The 26,802-nt window shown below is 38.0% G+C and overlaps 1 protein-coding gene across 2 annotated transcripts; it reads left to right on the forward strand.

Moving 5' to 3' along the window:
- Window positions 1-3,119: 3,119 nt before the first annotated feature.
- Window positions 3,120-26,632, forward strand: socs7 (suppressor of cytokine signaling 7). 2 transcript variants are annotated; one of them, XM_020639635.3, is made up of 10 exons: window positions 3,121-5,008; window positions 6,269-6,348; window positions 10,003-10,107; window positions 13,526-13,660; window positions 14,752-14,897; window positions 15,890-16,058; window positions 20,089-20,217; window positions 22,282-22,417; window positions 23,927-24,070; window positions 24,560-26,632. In XM_020639635.3, the coding sequence occupies exons 1-9, from the start codon at window positions 3,486-3,488 to the stop codon at window positions 24,045-24,047; spliced, it is 2,544 nt and encodes an 847-aa protein (XP_020495291.1). In that variant the 5' UTR covers window positions 3,121-3,485; the 3' UTR covers window positions 24,048-24,070; window positions 24,560-26,632. The 2 variants fall into 2 exon arrangements, with proteins under 2 accessions (XP_020495292.1, XP_020495291.1); XM_020639636.3 differs by lacking the exon at window positions 13,526-13,660 and having other exon boundaries at window positions 3,120-5,008.
- The last annotated feature ends 170 nt before the right edge of the window (window positions 26,633-26,802 follow it).

The raw sequence follows: 26,802 nt of genomic DNA on the forward strand, positions 1-26,802 counted from the left end.
ACAAGCATAGACACACACACACACACACACACACACACACACACACGTACAAGCATAGACACACGCACACACACACACACACACACACACACGTACAAGCATAGACACACACACACACACGCACACACACGCACACACACACACACACACACACACACACGTACAAGCATAGACGCACACACACACACGTACAAGCATAGACACACACACGCACACACACACACACACACACACACACACACACAGGAATGATTGATGGCCCTTCATCCACTCACACATCATTATATGTATTCAGCAGCAGCAGCATCCATCATTGCATGTTGGCCTGCAGCTCCCTCTACCTGCCACACTGCAATAAAGCATCAGTCCAGTTCAGTGTTGTTACTATCAGATCACACTCGACTGGGTGTGTTCACTGCTGTCTGTGATGAAAACATCTGCTGCTTGAGATCATGCAGACGCCAAAGTCATTTTTTTTATAGCTTTGTGCTAGAAATATGAATCTTTGTTTATCCTGCACTTTACTTTCTAAAACTGAAACTGAAGATGTTTTGTTTGTATTCTTTATTTATTGCATGAATTTTGTACAGACATTCATTGCTTCCAGAGGTTGTGTTGTTTTATTTTTGATGCAACTTGAGGTTGGGATTTTTAATCTTTTAAATAATTAGAAACACCTTTTAAATAGACAGGGAGATTACACAAAGAAACAAGGAACAAAGTAAAAACAAATGACAAAATGTCATAAAAGTGTAATTAAAGAAAATGAACCACATGGTTCAAATGTTTACAATACAAATGTTGAATAAATTGCAAGGAAGATGCAATTAACAGTGCAGAAACAAGGCAGACATTCAAGCTTAAGTTTTGTTTTCTTTGGCAGATAGGCCCCCCTCCTATCCAAACATGACCTGTTTCAAGACTGATTAGTCACTCATTTTGTTTTCCTTTAAAAACCATTGAGGTATTTTGTAGAAAAAAAAAAAAAACGTTGGTTGCCTCTTTAGTGGGAAGACAATATAAAATGAACAAATTGTTCACAATATGAACAAATAGTACCTAACTTTTAAATAATTTAATTCCAAATGTCACTGTATCATGTTGCAAATGAAGGAATATTAATTAGTACTAGCTACATGCTTGGCAAATGACTTCTACGTTACATGTTTCTTTGCTCTGGTTTGTTAAATCTTTTAGAGGTATTTGGTCTGTGCTCATTGATAACTCCTGACATGGTTTAATAGTCAACACCGATCATTTTCAAGACTACAGCCAAGACCCTTTATTCTGATGCACTTTATAATGTTCCACATGTGCAGCAGCCATCTTGGTTGACGTTTGCCAAAGCTTGAGCTTGCAGTCACCCTGTTCCTGACAAATGTTTTGTTTTGATTACAACTCATTAGATTCTCTCTCTTTGTTTCTTCTCCTTGTGCTATTCACTCCAATTTGTCCAACATTAACTTGAATTCTGAGCATTTTAGCAAAAATATGAACGTAGAGCCAAAAGTGAAGTACATCTAAGTTCTATTGATGATGATTTCAGATTTCAATTCTAAGTTTTGTCTTTTTTTGTGACAACAATATGGATGAAATATATAGGCTACGTAAATCCTTTTTCAGGTTATAAACAGTTACGTTGTGTCAGACAATTTGTGGTTTAAGTTTTATGTATACAGTGTTAGATAGGTGAAGGAGAAGGTAGTAAACACAGAAATAATGATGAGTCAGTCAGAATCAGGGACTTTGCAGCCAAGAAAGAGATCTTTGGGTGGACAGAGTGACACCGCTGTGGCTGAGGACTTAATAAACTTGTTCTAAGCTCACACAGAATTCTGGGAGAAAGCCAAAAAGAAGCACTTACTCTCCCAACACCTCATTAAATGTGAGCTGTAAAATAGTTAAAGACAATTAAAGTAGTCCATGTCAAGCTGTGGTTGGTGAAGAATGCAGAGCCTTTACTTTATTAAAGGACTTAAGACCGCACTGAACAAATACTCAACTGCATTCAGATCATCATTTAAGAAAAAATGTTTTAACATAAGCAAAGTGAACTCAATGTATGGAAATTAAAATAGTAATAATAACTGATTCTTAGAAGAAATCCGACACCTTTTAATCTGGCTTTAAATTAGGACTTGTTTAAAAAATAAATATACAATTAAACAAATTAGCTTACTTTGAAGCTTAATCCAAAGGCAACTGGACTTCGAAACGTACCATGACATGGATGACCACAGACAAAATGTGTTTACCAATTCATGTGCTTTCTCTTTTATTGTTAATACAGAGAGAGAGAGTGTCCTCTAAACTGGTTCACAATTTACCAAATTACCATCTTGCTTTGAAACTAGAGATTGAGAATATGAACTCATAGAAAAATGTTAAATGAGTTAATAAACAGAGTGAAAAGTTGGCTACTTTTCTCAAACAACTACTTCTCAGGCTTAATTTTGCAACAGCTCTTGCTGTCCATTAGAAAGAATATAGTTTTAAAGCACTTCCATTTTGACTTCACTTTTTCAGGTCTACAGGCTGTATTTAGATAGCCTACTTATTTTTTTGTCTCAAGCCAAGTCCCTAACATCCCTGAGACATCCCAGTGATGACATCAGGTTAATGTTCTCCTCTTAGACTCATCATTGTTTTCCTTGTGACCTGTCAAAGCTGAAACTCTTTAGCCTACTCTTATTAATGGATATTTGCAAGATTACAAATCAAATGATAGTCCTATCCAATCACCTGTAACACGATTTTAACTTTACTTGAAACATGTTCAACAATTGCTCTTGATACATTTTAAGTTGGGCTACAGTAGCAGAATGTATTGTTTACAAAAATACTCGAGAATTGGCATTTAGAGGCCTGGCAGACAAATGAAACCAACAGATGACAACCTGCAAATACGCAGCAGAAACAAGTATATTCCTGCATAGGCTGAATATATTAAGATTATCATAAGAATGCTTTGTTTCTGATTTATTCTGTGTCTCCTTATAAGGATTGAAAACAGAAAGCAGCTGATCAGAAGTAGAGCGGATTCAGGTATATGATATTAAAATGCCTCAGACTAATTTATAGCTCTCATGATCGGCGCTCATAAAGCGCTGTTATGGGCTGAGCGGAGGAGGAGCGGGTGGGGCCTGGCTGTGAACACAGAGGGAGGCAGACTGTGGTCACTGACCGGAGACTCTGCTGCTTTTATTCCGCTCAAATCAGACCGCATGTCTGACCCAGGGGTCCGCCTGCTGCCGGGAGCAAACTGCATTCATTCCCCCGATATTTGACAGATGGATGCTGTCCTGTGAAGGGAAGAGGATGAAAAAATCGCCTGATGTATTTGTTGGCTCCTTCGCTCATAGCCTATGTATCGGAGGCAGCGACGGCTTGGCCCTTTCTTTATTATAGGAATGAGATCTCCGCGGTTAGCTATGTGAAGAGCAGATCGCCCAATCATTTTCATTTCGCGATCCTGAGGAATAATTATGAACAACGCGCAAGATATGTCGCCCGATTTCGTGTTGATGCGCCTGGTTTCCGCGGCCGAGGATGACCGCTTGGACGCAGAAAACGGGAATCTGCCGCCGGGTGGAGTGGTGGCAGGGTTGGGGAAGGAGGTCCTGGCTCACAGTGGCGTCAAAGCGGGGTTGGATATAAGCCGAGATTCGACGGCGGGCCTCGAGCATCCTAGCACCCACCTGAACAAAGCCCAGCCGAGCGGGGAGGGCACGGCTGCACTTGACACAAGGGGGACGGAAAGCCGAGACCCTCTGTCCGCGACTCCTCCGCCGCAGAGCCCCATGGAGGCCCAGGGCTTTGACTTCGCCCCGAGCCCCGGCCTACGGCCTCAGCTGCTCGTCTTCTCTAACATAATGCGGAACGGAGAGGGGATTTTAGAATTAGATCGTCTGAATCAGAGCAGGGATGCGCTGGGTTTGGAGCAGAGCGCGGGGACCGTCTGCTCCGGCCCGACCGTCAACAACAACACCCTGAGTCCCAGAGACGTCCAGCAGAACCTGCTGGACCGGACATGGGGGGCTCATTCACCAGTGTCTCTAACCGGGGACATGCAGGGAGCAGCGGAGCTGTGCCGACGGCATCGACTCATCACTACCCCGCCCGACTGGCCCTTGTTGTCGGAGAGGTCCAACCCTCTCACCGTGATGGAATCTAAGTGGGGATGCGCAGCCAGGGACCGAGAGGGAGCCGTGTTCGAGCTGGCACGGCGATTCGGGGAACTGGGGGTCGGTGCGGTCCCAAAGATGCTGCTCAAAGCAGGCGAACTCCCGCAGTGCTCGTGTCAGGGGGCACACAGGCCCGGAGCAGGGGGGCAGCCCGGGGATGACCCCACAGAGACCAGCGATGCTCTGTTGGTCCTGGAGGGGCTGGGGAGCGGGGATGTTGCCGGCATGGGCATGGACGAGTGTCCGGAGGCAGAGACAGACGATGACAACGGACGCAGGGAGTTTTTACTAAACAGGAAAAGGGAAATAGTTCAGAAAATGTCCGGGACTTTCTCCATCAGCAGCTTCCAGGCGGAGCTGAGGCGGCAGGTGGAGGTGATGGCCCCGGTGGCGGTAGAAGGCGCGCAGGTGTGCAGCCTCCACGGGAACTCATCCAGCCATCTGTCACAGGTAAGTACCGGGGATGCTGAGGTCGTCAGCCAGGACTCAGCCATGTCATCCGCACCCACACCGGCCCAGAGCACACCTGGGGCAAACACACCGACGCTGAGCCAAGCGTCGACGCCCAGGAGGCGGCCGGAGCGGTGCGCCAGCGCGCCACGGACTCCCACAGGCAGAGCCTCCTGTGGGGATAAATCTCTTAAAGTTCCAGGAAAGTCCAAAAAGGGTTTAAAGATTCGCTTGAGTAAACTGTTCCGAACTAAAAGCTGCAGCGGCTCCAATCACCTGCTGGACAAGAGGCCCTCAGTGACTTACTCAGTGTCGTCTGCCGGGAGTCTTATGGACATGGCGAGCAGCACGGGAGCTGAGAAGGATGCAGACAGGTGAGCAGCTCTATACGGGGCCCCAAAGATTAGCCGTAGAGTGCTATATTCTTATTTCGTACCTTTATTTAGAAGATAAAACTAATGGATGACCCTGATTTTCCACGTCATCCATGGATAACACATGGAATATCATCTGAGGGAGGCAATCAAGGCCAAGATCAACAGTGAAGTAGGTAGGCTATATCAAATATATGTACAACACCATTTCCTCCAAAAGTTGGGATATTGTATAAAATGTTGGCCTACATGTAAAACAGAATCTGATGATTTGCAAAATACTGAAACCCCATATTTGATTCAACACAAATTTGTGTAAAGTGTTTATATTTTCTGGAAAGTTATAGGTAATTTTGAAAGTTCATTGTTTTACTATTCATGCTTTATAACTCAGTTCAACATTTTACATGTTGTCTTTGTGCTATTTTCAATCAAATATGGAGTTTTTGTTTGTTTTCAAATCACAACAGTCTGTTTTTATTTACATGTTACACATCCTAACTTCTAGGAAATGTGGTTGTAAATATATTGATATTTTTAAACAGGTTTCCTCTTTTGTTAAGGTTTTTTTTTGTTATTCCATGAAACTGTATGGAACAACTTGAAAGCTCAAAAAGAGAAAAAGCCAGTGTTTTCCAAGACGCAGGTCAGGAGGACATGAGGAAGTCGAGCAGAAACCCTCAGACAGACCTGATGGGCAGTACACATTCAATATTTTAAGAGCAGTGACACATTTTGAATCCAGCCACTGTTTACTCTCCTGGTAAGTGATCAATGAGACCAGACATGTTTCTTTCTTTTAATCTCTTTCTTTTCTGCTGGGACTTTAATTTGTATTAAACCTGACAGATATTGTTTCTAATGGCCTGAATTAACTCTTTCAACTGGCAGTTTAAGGCATACAAAAACTTTTTCATTCACAGTGTGAGTGGATGCAGAATTCTTTTTAAACCTTTGTTGCTTGTCACCTTCTATACCACTCACTGTTTAGTCATTATTCACAGCAGCAGGCTGAAGGAAGGCTGATTAAAAAAACATAGCTTTATAAGTCTGGACTGCCAGGACTAAGAGCATCAAACTGAAAAAGTAAAAAAAAAAAAAAAAAAAAAACCTGCAGGACACAAGTGCACACGCTCACACTGAAAAGTTAATTTTCTGAACCTCTGCAGCTGCTAACAGCACTTTCACTCTTCTTCTTCTGCTTCTTCTTCTTCGTCTTCTTCTTCTTCTTTTCTGCATGTCTTGATGTGTGTCCTGCAGCCACAGCCAGCCCAGACTGACCAGGGCCCACAGTGCCTTCTCCCCTGCATCCCTCTCTGCCTCCCTCTCTGCTTTCACGGGTAAGAGTTGTTCACTGCTTTTCTGTAACTCTGGTTCCCCTCAGGAATGCTGTCTCTGCTGGGTAAAACACCCTATCTGGCCCACATGCCACTACAATGCCTCCAGAGGTTCTGAAATATATTTTTTTTTTATTACTTGCAAATTATTCTGCAAAGTCTTAAAAAATGTGAGAAAATGATGGGGGGCTGTTGGGGACATTATTCAGAATAACCATGTTGACATAACTGAAAAGCTCTCACACAAACATCTTAAAAACATCACGCTCCTGAAACTAATTGCATATACATTTAAATGGCTATGCACCAATATTCAGTAGGAGAGGACCCCATGACTTAACGTATTTATTAAAAGTTCCCAAACCTCATTACAATATTCCATCCTGTGCGCACATAAGCCAAGCTGTGGTCCATGCACTTAAGTGGAGTACACGAGCGGTGATTGAGCACAAATAACTGCATCACCCGCTGTTGCACTAACAACAGATGGATGGACCTCCCATGGCACTTAAAGCTATCTCTCACAGCGACCCCGCACTTCATCATTTGGAAGTGATCATTACGCATGTTTAAGAGGTCCATAATAACCTCCCAGAACCACAAGTTTATCACACGTTGTTTCTAATGGCACATATTTTTATTTTGTATTTTATTTTATCCTTTTTTTAATTCATATTTTAAAATCAGGAGATGTCATTTATTTCTGTGTTGCTTTTTATTTAACATTATTTGTTTTGTTGTCCTCATTTTATTTGTTTAATATTTAATAAACTACAGTCTGAAGATACTATCACATAGATCTAAATAACACTATAAGATCAAACAAATTGCAACTTGCACAACTGTCAGTTCATAACAAATCAGAGAAACCTAGAATTAGAAATGCAGGACTTATTGTTCCTGCTTTCCTGCTGTGCCAAACCGTGACCCCAAAACTGAGACACGAACCGAACTGTGAATTCTGTGTACTGTTACATCCCTGTATGCATGGTAATTCTGAATATTGTCCCTAATGACCACCCATAAAAAATACCCAAGGGAACGTCCTCAAATAGCTTTTGTCCCCCAATGACTCCTCCAATCCAAGCAGCCACAGACCCTTATTTACCCACTATTATAGACCAAAGGAGAGTTCCCTCATTTATCTTTAGAAGTCACACCAATCTAAAGAGGATGGAGATACAGATACAGTCGCAGTTTGTTGTTTGATTCCTAACACACAGGAGACCGAAGTCTGGCACCATTTCACATTTTTAAAAAGACTTGGGGCGCCAGATAGCCAAGTTTATGACGAGCGCCCCATGTATGGGGGCTACAGTTGCTGTGGTTTCAAATCGGACCTCTGCCTTTCGGTGCATGTCATTTTCAGCTGCCCTGTCCAATAAAGGCAAACTGGCCCTGATAAAATAGCTTAACAATAATAACACAAATGTTTTTACAAAGACAAAGCATCTTGTAGGGTCATTTGAGAAAAGAAGATAGCTTTTTCAAACATGCGCAAACTCCTGAAAATGTCCTGTAACTTTGTGAGGTGAGCTGCGGTGAACTGATATGTTCAGTCTTAGTTCATGTAATAAAGCTGCATTGTTTCCTGCTCCACAGTGTGTTCTTTCCACTTCTCCGTTTATACTGTGGATATGTCCAGTTACACATAGAAACATCCTTTTTATGTCACGGGCAAGCTGTCTTGAAACTTTTTGGAAATTTTCAGTTGTGCATGTTAAAAAAATGCCTTTGATTTCCGTCGAGGTTTATTTCCTATCCTACAAGAAGACAAACAATGTAGAAGCAGCTATTGGCCAAACTATTACAAGCTAGCAGGCTGCTTGGAGGCATTTTCATCCTTCAAACCTCCACTTGAGCTAAGCGATGCTGTGCTAACACTGTGTCCTAACAGCAACAAACGTTAGCCAGAAAGGTTCGTTAGGAGACAGTGAAGGCAGCCCATGCAACCTCTCATGCTTATTATATACCCAGATTGTTGCTTGTTGCTTGGTGTAAGTTGTTGACAGAGTTTACATCATTTAAATGACCTTTTTGCTTGAGCCTAGACTCGGTGTTTAAACTAATATACTACACGTTTGGTTTTATTTTAATGTCCAGAGGAGAAACAGACAGCTCAGACTGAGTTTTATGACCTTCCAGCAACAAACCATCAAGATAGCTAGTGTGTCTCAGCTCCAGCAGACACTCTTGTCTCTTCTGCAAAGCTTTTTCATTTTGTTGATACTGGTCATAGTGCTCATAAAGAAATTTTTTAAAGTCTAAATAAAATACATACTAACAATGAAATTATTGATATTTAGCTTAGAAGATTGTCATCAATTAAATCTCCCTGCAGTCACCAATGTTTGGATGACAATGGAAAATCACTGGAAGAAAGTGGTAGCTATTTATCTCTCTTCATAAAAGGGGTTTTACTTATGAAGAGTGCAAACTTAGACATTATTATTTAATGAGTTGTTAACTTCAAAGTCGGCAGCAACCCACATACTGACAACAAACAGCTAGGTTCACCAGTGATATTATTATTTACTGCTAGCTTTGCACACTGCTGGCTGTAAACAAAACTGAGGTTCGTTAACAATGTATCAGTTATGAGCTTGTTAACTTCAATGAAAATACATTTATTTAAGACAGGCTTAGAAATGAATTCACTTAAATTATTTTAAAAAAGTTAAGATGTAGACTAACAATGCTTTCAATGTTTGGGCTAGACTATGATAACATCCTGGACCACTTTGTTTCATAGTTCTTGGAGAGCTGTTTCCCTGTTTTCTGGCTAGCTTTAATTCCTTTAAAAAAGACTATCAATAGAATATCAGCTCAAAAATGATGAACATTTATTAAACTGCAACCTTTAACTACTTGTACCAGTCACATAAACTGATGCACCAGATAAGATAAGACCGGCTTTAGCAGCAAAGGCCTATGGGTAAGAAGGGAAGGGAGGTAGCAGGCAAAAATGATTTAGCTGACTTTATGAGAATCAGCCTACAACCTCTGCAGGGCTCAGGATAACATGCTGGTGCCCCACATTGCTCATAGAGCTCTTTTTGTGTGTGCTAAATTTGCATCTTCAATATAGTGTTTTTTTTTTTGCAGTTAAATGAATTCTCGACACAGGGCTAACCAATTAAATAGAAACATAAACGTTGCACCAAGGAGGAAACATTTCACATTGGTGACTCCAAAGGCAATAGGATGATTTGTTAGAATCTCTGATGTTTCATCACCACAAAAACAAAAAAGGGAGAAGAAGAGATGATAGAAGAAGAGATCTAAAGCGGGAGAGTCCAGCGCTCACTGCTGTTCATGAGACGTTGGGGATTTGGCTCGAAATGTTTGGATTTGTTTCTTTCTCTGCCAGTAACAGTCCCCAACTGCAGAATATCACATAAACAGTGAATCTGCACAATCTCATTTAGTGGGGCTGGGATGTTCTCCTTTATTGCCGTGATTTAGGCTGATTAGCTGGGTGTAATTTTCCATAAATGTCCTGCCTGGTGCAGTTTTAATGTTTCCTCCTCACTCTACAAGAACAAAACACAATCACAAATACACAAACCAGGAAGGCTTTCATTTTTCACTTCAATGTTTGTATCTTTATTTGACTTTCTTCTTCTTTCTCTACTCTGTTATCTTTCCGGGCTTCAGGTGAGACTGTTTCCCTGGTGGATGTGGATATTTCACGGAGAGGTGCAAACACGCCACACCCTCCCACGCCTCCCCCTCCTCCACGCCGAAGTCTCAGTTTGTTAGGTACATTTCTATCCTTCCTTTATCCATCTCTGCTTTTTTCTACAGACACACTTCATATCTTCAATATCATATGTTACAAAACGTTTTAGTGTGATACATTATGATACGTCACTATTAGCGATCTCAGTGTTAAGAGTCCACGTGTTCATTTTTAATATTGCATTTAACACTTGGTGTTTTGTCCCTTTCGGGGCACCATAGTGAAGCCACCGCAGAATTCTCCTGCAGCCACAGTGATGGATTATTTTATTGTATTTTACCTTCATTTAGCACTGCTAGTCCTGGGCAGACCTGGACAAAAATAGCACCAAAACACAGTTTCAACATTTAAACACTTAAACTCACACTCAATCATCAACTATACTATACCATAAGATGTGAAACACCACAATGCAACACATGACTATATAATACAAAGCAATACTATCAGATTGGATAGGATACAAGTAGATATGATGACACAGTGCAATACCACACTACATGCTAAAATGTGACACAACATGATACAAAGCATAGACTGTAAAAATAATACAAAACAGTACAATAAAATGTGATGTCATACAACTAACATGGTACACCAGATAGATGCAAGATAATGAGATACAGCACGCTACAATACTAAATAATTGAAAACATGATACAATATGATACAATATGATATGACATGACATAGGATATGATACAAAAGGACACTATAGGATAGAATATGATACAAACAATACAATAATACAACACCATACAATATGATAAAACATGAAACAACTTCATATAAACAATATGATAAGTTAAGAAGCATAAGGATATGATACAACACAATGCGATACAATACCACACAATACAATATATGACACGATACGATCCAACATGATAGGTCATTAAAACGATACTACCTGATCATTACAATACGGTACTACAGGAAGCCATAATAATTAATATGATACAAACAATTTGATAAGGTAGAACTACTTATATTGTCCCCATGGGAAATTTGTCTTGGATTCAAATGGTGCGGAAAAATAAATACCTCCACAATAATATTACTAATAATAAGAATAAGAATAAACACAATATGTTGTAAATGATAAAGAAAGCAGCTGAAGCCCAACAGTCGAGCTAAACAGAGTGCTTTACTCCAGTCTGTCTAAATTGAAATGATACAAAAGCTCTGCCTGTTTCTCTTTATACTTTATATTTCTGTCAAAGTCAAATTCTAATAAATTTTGTTTTCTGTTTAAAAACATACACAGACAAGTTTTTTTTGTAATCTTCTGTAATCTGATTGGAGTAGTTTTGAAAGGTCAGCTTAAAACAGCAGATTTTGTTTGAGATGACTCAATCGAAGACAAAAATAGTTTTCCTCTCTACCCAGGAAAGCAATCTATACCTGGGTATATCTTCTGTTGTGTTACTTTTGTGCTTTCATGATGCATCGTGATTTCTGTTGTCATTTCTTAAAATGTTTTAAAGGTAAACACACACATTTTTAACATTTACCTGAGACCTTTTTAGAAAAATGTGGAATTCAAAAGTTGTATTCCTAAATATCAGAACATTTCGGATTTCATGCTCATTCTCTGACTTTGCAAATGCCTTTATTTATTTTTTGCCAATGAGTCTGGTGTTATTTTCTGACCCACTTACACTACAAGCTTAAAAGAAAAGATATCAACATTACCCACTAATGCAAGCTCAATTCACTTTTACAGACTTCTCAACTTTGTCACTGACTCTCAACTCCAAGCCCAAAAGCCTTTTCTGATTACTGCAATCTTTAAAACAAGTTAAATGTTTTTGGGTTCCATTCAATTCCCTTAAGTAGCTGTTCACTGTAGTTTTGTGCAATGTTACTAAAATAAGAGGAATTAGTGTATTTGTTGGGGACTTCTTTTAGTGTCAGATTATTCTTTTTTCTCTACTTTAATTAAAGTACCTTTACTTTAATACTGTTCAGTATGCCAGAAAACATTCAGAAGGTATGTGGATGTAAAATACCAGGATGTCAAACTACACCCACATACATTTGGCAGTATGCAGGCCAAAATGTTTTTTGTGGCAATAACAACCAACCATCCTAAACATACATCACAAAAGATTTGACACATTAACTGGTGAGTTTTGGAAAATGTTGGTACGCAAGCCAAACCTTTTTTTTTTGGTTCTTTTTATTCAATTTTCACATTTAAATGTAGACACAAACAACACAAATAAACAAACATAATACAAAAGAACACCTTGTGGTACCTCAGCTTGCAAATAATCCTGATGTATCAGTCCAAACTCCTTTCATGTCTTAAGACGGCAGCGTCCTCCTCCTTTGCCAAAGTCAGTTCATTTCTCCCTCTACTTTGCGAAGGTTGCTCCTTTAAGTGCTTGATAGAAAATCCTCCTTTTCATTACAAAGATTCATTTAACTTTTCCATCCATTCCTCGAGGTTTGGGGGGGTTTATGCCCTTACCTTGTAGTTGATTTTTGAAAGCAGTGAACAGCCAAGGCAAACACTTACAACAAATATATTTTTTAAGTAGTTCTTGTTCTGGTCCTTTGCTTTATAGCAGAAATGTTCTTATTACTTGAGTTGAGGCATCCTGCAACATAAGATCCTCAGCTAAAGCCCCTTTTGGTCTCTTGAAATGAAAACTCAAATGCTAATATTATTGTATTTTAATTAAATTCTATTATTATATGATTGACCATGCATTTTGCATTAGGTGCAGCTTGACTAAAAAAAGAAGACTAAGAGAATCAGTGATCTTTTTCTTAGTAATCTCAAAAATATATTTATCTTATATCTCTTACTTTTTTACTTTATGTTATTCTGTCTTTACCTCCTACTGTCCTTATTTTACATCACCAGTCCTCTTTCTACTACGTTTTTGCATATTTTGTCTTCTTTCATTGACCTTATTTTAACTAAATCTTTGTTTTGTCATGTTTTTGTGTGGCCACATTGTCCTGTTGCCCTGTTGTCATATTGTGCTCCGTGTGTGTTGCTTTGTCTAAATTACATTTTTTAAGTTTTTAAAGGTGCAATGTAAATAAAGTGAATATTATTAAAATATTTAAATTGTACACTAAAGTTGGTGGGTAAGGTACAGGCAAGACAGGAAAAGTCTTATGTTTTAAAAAAAAGGCTTTTTTTTCACTTTGGTCAATCATAATAAAGTGTAGTCTTTAACCAAGGCTTTTAATCTGATGGTGTTGAGAAATATGTATCCTTCCTTCCTTCCTTCCTTCCTCGTCTCCTCTGTTGTTCAATCTTCCCTTTTTTCTTTTTCTTTTTCACCTTTCTTTTTCTATGCTGACACTTGCTTTGCTTCCTTTCCTTCCTCCTTGTCTGTGACCAAACTCCTTCCTTCAATCCCTCTTCCCTCATGCCCTTACATCCTTCCCCTCCTGTCCTTCCTCTCCTTCCTCCAGATGACATAGCCGGGCCTCAGCCTGGGCCTTTCCTAGTGAGTGTTATGGGTGCCTCCCTGCAGTCCCTTCCCCTGCCTCTCCCTCCTCCTCCTCCTCCCTCCCACGCCACCATCCAACACAGTCTCAGCCTCAATGGTAAGACGTGCCAATCATGAAGCAACTCTCCGGTTTAGAGAGTTATTCATCAATACAAAATGTACTTCCAAAATGTGAATCTAGAGGAAAGTATGGTCAGATGAAATTCTTATGCATGTTGGTAAGCTCTATTTAAAAAGGGTTAAAATTAAATGTAAGACGTAAAAATAATAAGACAAAATTTAACAACAGAATAAAGAATCATAAAATATAATAAGGATGTTTGAGGGTTAGGGCTAAATATATACATTTAAGGCAGAACAGATATATATTGAAGGTATAGTGCACATTATTTAAACATATTGAGCTATATGTAAACTACAAGATGCTGTCGTTCTAACTGATATTAAAACGTTTAGTATGCTTGTTTATTTTTATGTGGGGTAAACTAACTAGAAAACATGACATTGTATTAATTCTTTCTGCTATAACAGCTCTTAAAATATGAATGCTAAGAGCACCTGTTTATTTTGATGATGTTATAATGTTTTTAAAATGCTACTGGTTATTTTATCAGTGTAGTTCAGTATGTGCTGGCAGACATCCAAAAGAGCTTTGAATTCCTCTTTTCAAATTGGCCCAGAGCTGTTGCTGCTAATGTTGGCAAGAAAGTAAGCAAGCTAGGCTAATAAGCTTTTTCTTTCTATTGTAGAGTTCTTACTTAACTTAACATGAATAGTCCTTCCAAATGTTGTAAAGACAAAGGCCGCTTTATTTTCTTTTATTAAGACAGTAAACACATGGGATAAAAACAATTGTATAAACATCCATTGTACATACAGTTATTTTATAGCCTGTTGTATGCTAGGTAAATTAAGCATCACTCTATATCTCCTATAAGGATGTTATGAAAATGTATTCCCCGCTCCTGCACACTCCTCTTACATTGTCTTATATCTCCTGGCTCCAAAAAAAAGGCCACTGCCAAAATGTCTAACTAGAGTCCTCTTAACATTAGTACACAACCCAACGTTTGACATCATGGTGCTTTTGTTCACTTATTATTTACAGTCTATGATTACACCGATTGTAAGTTCAACTTAAAACAATGATGCCCCTCTAATTCCATTGGCATTCTTCTCCTTATTTAGACGCCTTCCTACGGGCCCTCCCACATTCAAGCTCAACAACTGCTGATGCTCCACCCCCTTCCAGACAAGCCCCACCCCCTATGCTGTGTGCACTGAGGAGGTCTGAAGCAAGCAACTTTACCGCCAGTCTGAGAGAGCTGGAGAAGGTAGGAGTTACACTGAAGGGAAAAGATCGTCGAAAGTCTTCCTACATCCAACTTTGTCTTTTGTTAAACTGGACAAAGTTCCCATGATATATTCATGCTGAGAACTTCCTGATCGTTCAGGAGCAGCTAAACATTATTCTCATTATCCATCCATGCTGATTATTTTTCTCAACCAACTGATTTACTTTCAATAAATGAATCAGGAAAATTCTCAAGATCCCCTAAAAAGATGAATGTCTTAAATTGTATTCTTTTTACCACCTAACTGTCAACAGTCTTAGACAAACTGAGTAAATGTGTCTGGAGAAAAAAGAAAACAGGCTGTGCAAGCAGCAACATGGTCCCTGCTGGCTCATTGAACTAACATTTATTGCTTCATTGACAAAGCAGGAATTTGACTTTGCAGAAAACAGAGTTGCTGGATACATGTGGCTTTGACCAGTTTGGTTGTTTGAATTGTTCTTTAAACTTGGTTTGGTAGTTGTTTAACAAACTATAGCAAAAAACAATTACTGGTAGACTAGCAGCTTACCTGTTTTGCAAGGTAATTAACTTCTTTTGTCAATAGTCTGCTGGTTTTTAAGAGAATTATGTTAAAAGCTCTTTTTTGTTTTTGGAGTTTAACAAAAACCTCCATCTCTTTAGAGATCTTTTCCCTTATGTTGTCAGACACTTAGAATAACCATTTGAACTTTTTGTGGATGTACTACAGAAAGATTACGTTGCAGTCATCATAGCCTCTTTTGCAGCTATGGAAATCCACTATTATGCAGCTGAAAAAAGCATCAAGGATGTTAAGTTGCATCCTCTGGGATGAGCATGTTTCTGGATAATGCTTTCTTTTCTGGTGCAACTTATGTGTGTCCATGCTTGTAGTGAAGAGCATGTTAGCTCATTTTGGTGAAGGCTCATGAGAAATAGAAATCAATCAGAGAGCAGCAGTGATGTTAGTTCTTGCAGTGTAATGGAGGGTGTTGTTGGTCTCTCTTCAGTGTGGCTGGTACTGGGGTCCAATGAACTGGGAGGACGCAGAGATGAAGCTGAAGGGGAAACCAGACGGATCGTTCCTGGTCAGAGACAGTTCAGACCCCAGATATATCCTGAGCCTCAGCTTCAGGTCACAGGGAGTAACACACCACACACGCATGGAGCATTACAGAGGTGAGACTAATGTCCAGGCGCTTTATATACTATCTCTTACTCCATACTTGTGTGTTCTTTCACAGACATTTCAAGTTCATATAGTCTGCGAAACCAATTTTGCCATATTCAAATGGCATTTATGTCATACAGTCTATTCTGGCTAGAGGTGTCATCATAGCTCACAATAAACCATGCCAAGTTGTTGCAAAACCTTTCCTCATAACCTATATTTGACCTGAAATAATGTACAATGTTAACCCTAAAATCTAGGACTACAAATGTATCCACTTTTCTTAACAAGTTGTTCTTAAATATTGTTTAAATATTAAATATAAATAGTTTTGCAAAAGTTAAACAGTGTGCTGGGGTAGAAGCAGTTTTAATGATATCATGTTGAAATCTGTTCCTTGTCTGAAAATTGGGGAGAGATCTAAGGGCATTTCATGAATTCTCCATAGCTTATTTTCTAAAATGTTGTTGTTTGGTTCTCTCCATTAACAAAGCCATGGCTGTGTTAAAACATCACGCCTTTCAGGGCACATTAAGAACAGGTGGACTTTGTATAGTAGAGACAGATTCATCACTTTAAGTTAAAGTACATTTGACTACAGCCACATGCCTACTGTTAGATTTAACACTTTGGAGTGGCATGTTTATGGCCCTTTATCACTGTCTGATTATATATTAATGCAGAACATTTTTACTTTGTCATGGAAACACTTGAATAAGCTCTTTGCTAAATTCAAAGAAAACTGAAGTTTGTTTCCTTAATGTTGCCTGACATTGCACACTTAAGATGTTCTTTGGATTTGCATGTTTGTACCCGCTGGTCCAGGCGTTGACATTTAAGTTTGCAATCTTGCTTGGATTGTGATGGTGCCCTAAAACTCATAAAAAGGCCCTCACAGCATGGAGCCATAACAGCATAAATACACATGTCTCTTCATACTGTATATGCTTCATATGTGTGCAGATATACAAGCTTAATGCATGCTCAGAGCACACACATCATTCCTATAGGAACATGTGAATCCATACACTGGCCATCCAACTCCTCAGGCATGTAATAAGGACAACCATGAGAAGTCACAAGAGACCTTTATCCCTATGTTAGTGACCACATACCAACTGCACTTAGAGAAATTGATTTTTTACCCTATTTTGTTCAAACTGTCTTCAGTTAAGTCAATGAACTTGCCTTATTTAGAAAGTTTGAGCCATGTATGGTGAAAAAATATATAATTGAATGGAAAAAAGGTCATTTTGGCTAAGAATTTATTTTAATCCTTGAATATTGTGATGCTTTAGTTTTAATGCTTTTACTAAAGAAAGACTTTGAATACAGGATTGGAATCAATAAAATATTTTTTATTTCCCTGTATTAACATTAATACCTATCATAACTTTCTTTATATTGCAAGTTCTTTACAAAACTGGAAATTAATGTAAAATAAAATATACAAAAAGAAACCTTAAAACCGGGAAAGAGTGCCATATTAACAAGATAGAAGTCAAACCAAATTAATAGAAATCACTTTTGCAAGTTTGGCAAATGATTAATGTGTTAATAATTATTATTTTATATTGGTAGAAAATAGATAGAATTAGATAGTAAATCAAAACCCATTTGATAGAACCAAGTCAATATTTACAAGTATGCAAGTAATGCATAAAAATAGTCATATATTGAATAGATATATGACTATTTTACAAATTCTATATTGAATAGAATTTGTAAAATAAAGTAAAATACATCATATGGTACTGACGTGTTGCTCCTCTGCCAAAGCAAAATATCTTACTTTAGTCTTACATTCCTTTTCGGCAACCAAACACTATATTTTTTGCACCGAAAGCTTGGCAAAAATCTGCTTTGTGTGTAATTATTAAAATCTAATACTTTCTATAACTTTCAAAATAGAACAGGTTTTAAATCTAAGTGTGGCTAAATGCAACTTTATTTAGTTTTTTTTACATTAAAAATAAGAAGTACAAACGCCACATATATATTCACACACAACACCACACGTGCGACAATCTGACACCATGACTCAGAATAGAGATAAAAGCAGACACACAAACTCAGACACACGTATACTCAGGCAAACATACATAAACGGGGCTCCACGTTAATGAGTCACCGTTATAAAGCTATAGAGTCATGCTTCGAAACACATTCATTATTCAGACGTGCAGCCCCGAATGACACAACAAATTCACATCAACACGATCATGTGTGCATGAACGCATTGCGGCCTGACGGGAAACCAGGGCACAGAGGACTTCCGATATGAACAACCATGGAGCAGTCAACAAGAAGTCGCACACAAACACTCCAGCTATGAACATGTCCATCATGTGTTCAGATAATGGGCTATTTTCAGCCACATTAGCGCCATTGCTCTCAAATTTTCACCAACTCTGTACATGCTCAAATATCTCAACAGCTACTCGATGGGTTTACATTAAATGTAAAACACATATGTTGAGGAACTTTAGATGATACATTTTATGGAGTCGGGTGATTTCCTGACTTTTCCTCTAACTTCACCATCAGGGTTTTACCAATATCTTCACCAGAATGAACCAAATTCACCATATTCACACGGAAACCATTTTCTTTTGACTTCTCGTTCAAATGCTGTTATGGGGTTTGTCTCAATTCAATCCTTGGAAGCAACCTTTGAAGGACCCCGCCTTCTTAGCATGCATTACCCTTTCATTTTAAAGCTTTGTCCCTGTCGCTTAGCAACCTCAACAGCTGCACTTGAACTAGCTAATGTCACAGAATTTAAAGGTGCAATATGCAACTTCAGAGCAGCTATCCAGTACATATGTCTCTTTAGCACTAGTGTCTCAGACAGACACAAAGCTTTTCTTTGAGCTTGCACAAAACTGTTAGCTTGGAATTCACACTTTTTCCAAGTGTATCTTATAACCTTTAAACAACCTTTATGCTAACGTTAGCTGTTGTCTAATAGTAGATTATAATCTAATACGTTTTTTTAATTTCAATTATTAGACAGTAAAACACAGGCTCTAGGTGACTATGCCCATCAATGCATCGATTGCATGATCGTTGCCATCATTTGTTCCCTCAACAGAAAAATCAACATGGTCACCTAAAATCGATTCTTCTTTACCGCTTAATTATATTATATACTATTTTCAAAAGGAGAGGTGATTAATTTTTTTAATAATTTATCACTTGATGATAGCAGACAACCCCAGTGCAGGCTTAGCAAAGTGAATCAGAGTTTCCAAAATTTGAGCGATTTGGCAAAATTTACACAAGAAAGCTTTGAAGTGAAAGGGAAATATTTACAGTATATTATAATGTTGATTTAAATGGATAATGTACAAATTCAGGTATCAAAAATGTTATCAGAAAGGAAAAATGTTGTATTTACATCTCATCTGTGGTTTAAAATTACACTTTAAAAAGAGAGACTGTTGGCCTACGTCCTGACAAAATCTTCAGTAAAGACTTCTTATCCTGCCAGTGACAACACTGTTTAACCCACTTTATGAAACAAAAATACACAATTTGAAGAAATAAAACAATGTGGAATTCTTACTCTCTCTTTTTCTTTTTAAAGCTCATTCAACACTTTGAAAGTGTTTGAAATGTTGGTCGAATTATCTACATATGCAGCATGGGCTAAACATTAAAGATGCATCATTTTCCCAGAAGGGATCTTCTAGCCAAGCAGTAAAAACCAGGGTATGATGTTAAGACCTACAGCTGCAGAAGATATAGTCCAACCAATTAAGTTGCTTTTTGTGCGGCTCTACTGTTGGGGTTGTTAATGGATGTTTTGGGAACTTTGGGATTTCACTTATAAACAATCCCTTAAAAGGAAATGAAATTTCCATGCATAAACCAGGGACATAATTTAAAACTAAGAGGCTGATGCAGCTTTCTAAGTCTTATGTGTATCCTGTACATATGTGTATCCTGTACATATATGAATGTTTTATAATTAATGGGGATATGAATTACAGATGATAAAATGCTACGTAAAGAAATACATTTCTCTGCCTCCAGGGACGTTCAGCTTGTGGTGTCACCCGAAGTTTGAGGACCGCTGCCACTCGGTGGTGGAGTTCATCGAGCGAGCCATCATGCACTCCAAGAACGGCAAATTCCTTTACTTCCTCCGCTCCCGAGTCCCAGGTAAAATATAGGTCATATACATCTGCACTTAGCCCGGACTGTTCAAAAATTGATGTGACCTGCCACTTAGTAATAAGTGGCTTAGAGACGGAGGAGAATACAAATATACGTGACTGTCTGGCATTCGACCTATGGATGATTTGTTAATGAGAGAATGCATTAATGTGTTTGGCTTGTCCCATATGTTAGTATTTAGCTATTAGTGTTTCAAATATCTGCCTTATATTTTTAAAATATTTTTCTTCAAATTAGAGGAAGATGTCTATCCTTGTGTTTAAAATGTACACATTGGGGCGCTGATGGCCTAGTGGTTAGTTTACACACCCCATGTACAGAGGCTGTTGACCTCGAAGTGAGCGGCCCAGGTTCGAAACAGGTCATGTCATTCCCCACGCTTTCTCTGTTTTACGACTCTATCCACAGTCCTGTTTCTTAAATACAGGAATAAGAGCCCAAAAATGAATCTTAAAATGAACGGATTATTCCCCCAAATAATGAAAACACTTTCTATTGGCTCAATTTTTATAAATCCAAAAACGGCAACATCCAGGAAAACAGGGCACAAATCCAAAAACACTGAGACAAAACATTAGGAACATCTGGAACACTCACTGCTGGATACGTTTTAAATCAGGGTGTACACAATGAGAGTGAATACTTATTGCATAAAAGATAAGGTCCCCAAATGTGTTGTGATACATAATATTGAATGGTTTTCAACACAGTCATTAACTGAGCTTAAAGTTTATTTTAGAATGTTTTATATGAACCACTTTATCCCATTTTTTTCTTCAATCACCTGGTTGATGTTTGGTAACTTGGCTGCTTACAGTTGACTTTTAAAACATCAGCAGTGAGCTAGAAGCAGCGGTTGGGATTTGGAGCTGCTGATTGTTGCTGTACTGACATGTGGAAGTATATCTTCAGTTAAATCTGATTATGTTCATCTTGGATTGTCTCTGAAGATCAGAATGTCTCCTTTCATACGTTGCAGTATACTGCACTGAAATATAAAATTACTCATATTGTTGAAGCTTAAAATAGCAACAGTAGGTTTAATTTAGTGTTTAATCTGGTGATATTATTGTAATATTATTATTATTACTCAGTCCCAAACATAATGGAAAGCCAAAAACAACAAAACATGTATCATAATCCTTCTTAGTTTTGTTTTTTAAGCCTTACATACTGTATCTTCTTCCTCTGTTCCAATTTGTACAATAACTATTAAAAGCTGTAAAAACATAACCCCGGACGTTTTCAGACTGAAGGGAACTTTTTCTGAAGAAGTAGTTATTGGCATGCTGTTGGAGCACCTTATAAGCTCATTATTATAAAGAAGGTAATTTCTCAGCACAAGTGGAATCTGTTATGTTATAATTGCAAGAGCCAATACATCACCAGTAACTGTCATGTAAAAAACCACAAGCCTCTAACAGCTCAAAGGAGCAGTTTAGTTATGAAACAACAAAATAAACACCTAAAAATCTGTTCTGCTGTGGACTGTGCAAACTTGAAAGATGTTTTTATTGGTAACTTGAACATGTGTTTTGGTTCCCCGGAGGGACAGGTCGTTCCTGTGTCATCTCCAGCAAATCTCTTCTGCCCACACTCTGGCTCCAAATGTATAATCAGCACCTGTCTCAGGATGGCTTCACTTTTGTACAATGGGAGGAGGCAAAGACATTTTTCTTTATATATACAGTCAATATTCATGACAATGACCAGAGCTGCAGTTTATTTTGACTCAATTCCACACGTGGGTACACGCTGCCCCAAATACTCACTAGAGCACCAAATGTAGATTAATCCACTGCTGAAAATAGTCCCCAACAAATGCACGTTATCTTCTCCTGTGTTTGATTGAAAATCTAAGGCTTGCAGCTGTGCAAGGAAAATGACAGCGACATGAACAAATTTAGGGACTTTATATCAAAAATAAAGAAATACACAAGACGTAACTTTTTTTTCCTAAGTTATTATTCAAGTTAGGCTAAAAGCGCTAAATGCACTGTGTGTGTGTGTGTGTGTGTGTGTGTGTGTGTGTGTGTGTGTGTCTTGCAGGGCTTCCTCCCACCCCGGTTCAGCTGCTCTATCCTGTATCTCGCTTCAGTAATGTGAAGTCTCTACAGCATCTCTGTCGATTCTGCATCCGACAAATAGTCCGCATCGACCACATCCAGGAGCTTCCACTGCCCAGGTACTCACCTCCTTCAGGATCATTTGAACTCCTTGCTGGTGAATACAGTGGCTGTGCTATAAAGCATGGCACTATAAACACAAGAAGCTGAACCGTTTGAAAACGAATGGTAACTCAGGAGTTCCACAGTGACATCTAAAGTTTGTTCAGTCATCATTAGTTTGCTCATCATTTCGGAAGTTGTAGTTTACAAAAAAAAAGCTGTGCAGTTCATTTTTTAATAAAGCAAATAAAGATCACAGTTCAATTGTTCCATTATCTGAAGAAAACAAACATTGTTAGCTGAGGCAAAATATAAATCAAACCTTTATCAAGAGCAGGAAATGGTTTCCTCTTATTACTTCAATTGTTTATTAGAGATGAGGAGTTTTATGTCAGCATGCATAGATGGGGTCTTGACAACTATAGCCTCAGATTTTAAATATGAATGTCAGGTTTATTGACCCTGAAGGATACAATCAGATCTGATTAATTTAGCCAGGCACAGATCTTTTTTAAGTTTCCTTAATTATTCTATTATTCTGTTATATGGAAAAATGCTTGTTATCTTGAGGAATCAGCCTTTAGTTTTACTGTGAGAACAATATCAATTACTCATCAACTTAAATCTGCACACAAAACTATTAACTTTGATTTTAAAAAAACTAAATCTATTGAAAAGAGCAGCAAGCATGATTGATGATGAGGAATAAGTACTTAAATTTTTTATTTTTGCTGTCACACAGATCTTAACAAATTCAGGTATATAAATAGTTGAAAATTGGCAGAGATTGTTTTTTTTTTTATTTGAAAAAAGAAACAAACCTACAAAGAAAGACACAGAGTGGAGAAAAAGGTCATATTTATTTTTTTTAAAATTAAAAAGCACAACACTAATGACATTTTAATAAACTTAGTACATTAACTTTACATGTCCAAAAAGGAGTGGGAACAAGTATTCACATATTAAATCCTAACCCTATACATTCTCTTAAACTTGTCCAAATATTTAATAATTGTTGCTTATTATCTTTGTCTTACAAGGTATACATTTATTCATATAAAATAATGTGACTTCTCAAATTATATATTCTTCTTACTTAAAATAAAGGTTATCTCTTTATATGTAAAAATATGAATTTATACACAATATTTGATTATAGTTCATTCTCATAAAATAAATCAGTGATTAATGATTCCTGTAAAAATCAACTGGTGATTTTCAAAGCCCTTTTCATCCCAGTTCCTCTTGAAAATCCTGTCTTTATTTTTTTTTCCTTTTTCATGACAATTATATATCAAATAATTATTTGGAAAAACATTTTTTTTTACCAAAAAAGTATTTTTGTCACTTTTGTCGCTCGTAGGCCTGACAGGAATCTACCTGTGTGCTGTCTCAACAATAATAATCAGTTTCTGTTCAGAGCTTTTAATTTGGCTTTAATGTTGATTTAATTGTGCAGGAAAAGGACTAATTCAACAAACACAGGCTTATTTTTTTTATAATGGTTATCATCATCTCTTCCCCAGACCACTTATATCCTACCTGAGTAAGTTTTATTACTACGACCCCGAGGAGGAGATGTACCTGTCAATCAAGACCATCAGGAGGGTGATGGGAGCAGATCGTGAGGCAGAGTCACAGACGTAGCAGCAGAGATCTTCTGAGCTCAAGTGAGTGTGGGAATACTTTTTTATATGTTGTCCAACTATGTGGGAAAACAGTTCATGGTTTCCAGAAAGGGTGTGTAAAAATCTGCTCTTGATTCCACAGGGAGGGGGTAGAAAATGGATACATTACATTATTGTACATATTGTATTTATAATAATATTGCAATACTACAGCATACATGATAAGGATCATTCTGCCTGACAGGCGTTTGTGCTCTAATGCTTCAAACTTTTTAGCTAATATATTTTTGTACTTTAGTTTAGAGAAACCGTAAATGTAAGTCCTTTACTGGTACTTTTACAGAGCAGCACCAGTGACACAAAACACATGTTTGGGTATACTGAGTAAGTGAAAAGTTTTATGAGACTTTACCTTTTTATTCATATAAAATGTAGATATAATTTAAATGTAATATAATATAATTTCAAACAAATGTGATATGGTTTGAATGCATTTTCTTTCAACTTTGTGTTAAATCTGTATCTATGCAGGTTTCTGTTATGAGGACTGATCTATTATGGTCTGAAGCATCATCCAATCAGAGTATCTGAAAATCTGATGTGTCAAGAAGGACTTGGATGGACCGGCCTCTCTCTTCAAATGGACTAAACTAAAGGAGGGACAAGTGTTTGCTGTGGGACAGTGAGATACCTGTCATTGCGTTCAGGGGACGTTGCCTTGTCTTCAGAGGGACTGCAGAGATGTTCTCTCGTCTGAAAAACACGTTTGTTTCTGAACAAAAAGAGAGCAGCAATTATGAACTAGATTTGCAGATTTTCTGAACCTGCTGAACTGGACTTTTAAAACACAATGCACTGGTCAATTTGTACAACTGTTGTTTGCTGCCGTTTCCTTGTTTTTCCTTAATTCCATTCTGTCAAAATGAGGGTTTTGGATTAAAAGTTCCCCTTTGGCTAGATATACACACAGAGGCAGGGTAACAGACGCAGGGTAGCAGAGGCACGTCCGCGAGCTTTCAGAGAGAGGTGTTGACAAAACCACAATGTTAGCTGCAGGGCTAAAGTAATGCTAATGCTAATCAGACATATCTGACCTAAAATAACTTTGACATTGAATTTAAAATCCTATTTTACCATACGTGCTTGTAATGCAACCAGACTAATGAAACATGCTCAGCTTTTTCTATATACTTGTTTGGTTCCTGAAGCATACCCCTCTCAAGCTGTGAATGTTTTAGCCTTATAAACAAACTCAAATGTGTATTTGGTTTCAATTATTTGGTCTAACATTTTGTTAGCAGATTTGTGTTTTGTAATTTGTTGTACTTCAACCAATCAGCAGTTAGCGATGTATCCTGCCCAATGATCCAGCTGATTTTAAGTTTACATGAAGGTTTCTGTACCAGTTGCTTGTAAGTTTACCTAATTATGGTCTCATGCCAAGAGAGGGAGACTTAATTTAGCTATACAATTTAACTAAAGAACAGCCTGAACAACTGTGTCAGTCACACAAAGTTTTAATATATTTTTTTCTTTTTATAACTTTTATGGATGTGGGAGACTTTCCTCGATGAGAATAAGGACCACACACACCTGTGTCTAAGATAAGGTTTGTTTTTAAGGGTTTCAAATCATATTCTAGCTGGTCAGCAGCTGGCTTGTTTACACTGGACTGTGTCCATGATGCACATCAGCTGCACCAGATACTTATAGCACAACATTCCCTGAAGCTGCATTGCATTCTGGTCCATTAAGGCTCAGTTGGTGGATTATTTAGAATCAGTTGATCTTATATGCTATTAGAGAGTATTAGGGCAACATATTAAAAGAGAAAGGAAGAGTTTTGGAAGACTAGTTCAAGACACAAGTCAAACACTCAGAATAAGCCATGTAAAAGAAAAAAAAGAAACAGTGAAGGACTTTCTCCTCTACATTTGAAATATTTCTAAATAGAAAATAAAAATTAAGATTAAGCTTGGCCCTGTCAGTCTTCTATATGACACAACATATAGCTGCTGTTTACCATTGGAAATGTATACACATTAAAAGGGAAACATACACCAAGGGAAAAATAAATCTTCAGATTGCAATTAACAACACAAACAACATCATGCTTCTTTATTCCACTGGTTCCGTGGATTTAAAGGTAACACAGCGCAAAAAGGAAGCTGCGTTGCTTCTCTTAGAAGTTATTTTTGTGACTTGACAAAATGTTTTCGCAGAAGTTTCTTCATCAGGAATGTGTCTCCATGTCTGACCTACTTGTGCTGAGGGCCGGCAAATACAAATAAAACCTTGAACATTAGAGAGTTTGGACAAAAGTTTTCTAGAGTTTGCATCAGCAACAACATTTTTGTATTCATTTGGTGACTATTCTTTGACAGTTTATGAGCTGGGTTATTATATAATTCCCAGATGCCTAATTTTCCCACAATGCCCTGCCTCAAAGTGCGTATATCTGCCATGAAGTCTCTCTACCTGTCCGTTTTATTTGTTGAAATGCCCTGGTGTATTTTGCTCATTCTATTTCTCAGTGCCCTGACGCTGGCTACTGGCTCAACATTTTCAGTAAAAAATAAGAAAAAAATAAACATTTGTGTGGCATCATTTTGTATTTTTATTTTATGGAACTAATTGTCTTTTTTGTCTTTATTTACTCTCAGTGAAAATATCTTACTCTGAGGCTGCTAAATGTTTTGACTGTGCAGACCAACCTGACCAAAGTCTATGTTTATGCTATTTTCTTTTGAACTTACCGGGAGCTGAATTTAGTT

Source organism: Labrus bergylta, chromosome 1, assembly GCF_963930695.1.
Source record: "Labrus bergylta chromosome 1, fLabBer1.1, whole genome shotgun sequence".
NCBI lineage: Eukaryota > Metazoa > Chordata > Actinopteri > Labriformes > Labridae > Labrus > Labrus bergylta.

Excerpts from the sequence above, each read along its gene's own strand:
- socs7 (XM_020639635.3), top strand. The coding sequence starts at position 3,486 with ATGAACAACGCGCAAGATATGTCGCCCGATTTCGTGTTGATGCGCCTG. Across the intron at positions 5,009-6,268 it reads GCTGAGAAGGATGCAGACAG|CCACAGCCAGCCCAGACTGA; the intron begins GTGAGCAGCTCT and ends TGTGTCCTGCAG. Across the intron at positions 22,418-23,926 it reads CAGGAGCTTCCACTGCCCAG|ACCACTTATATCCTACCTGA; the intron begins GTACTCACCTCC and ends TCTCTTCCCCAG.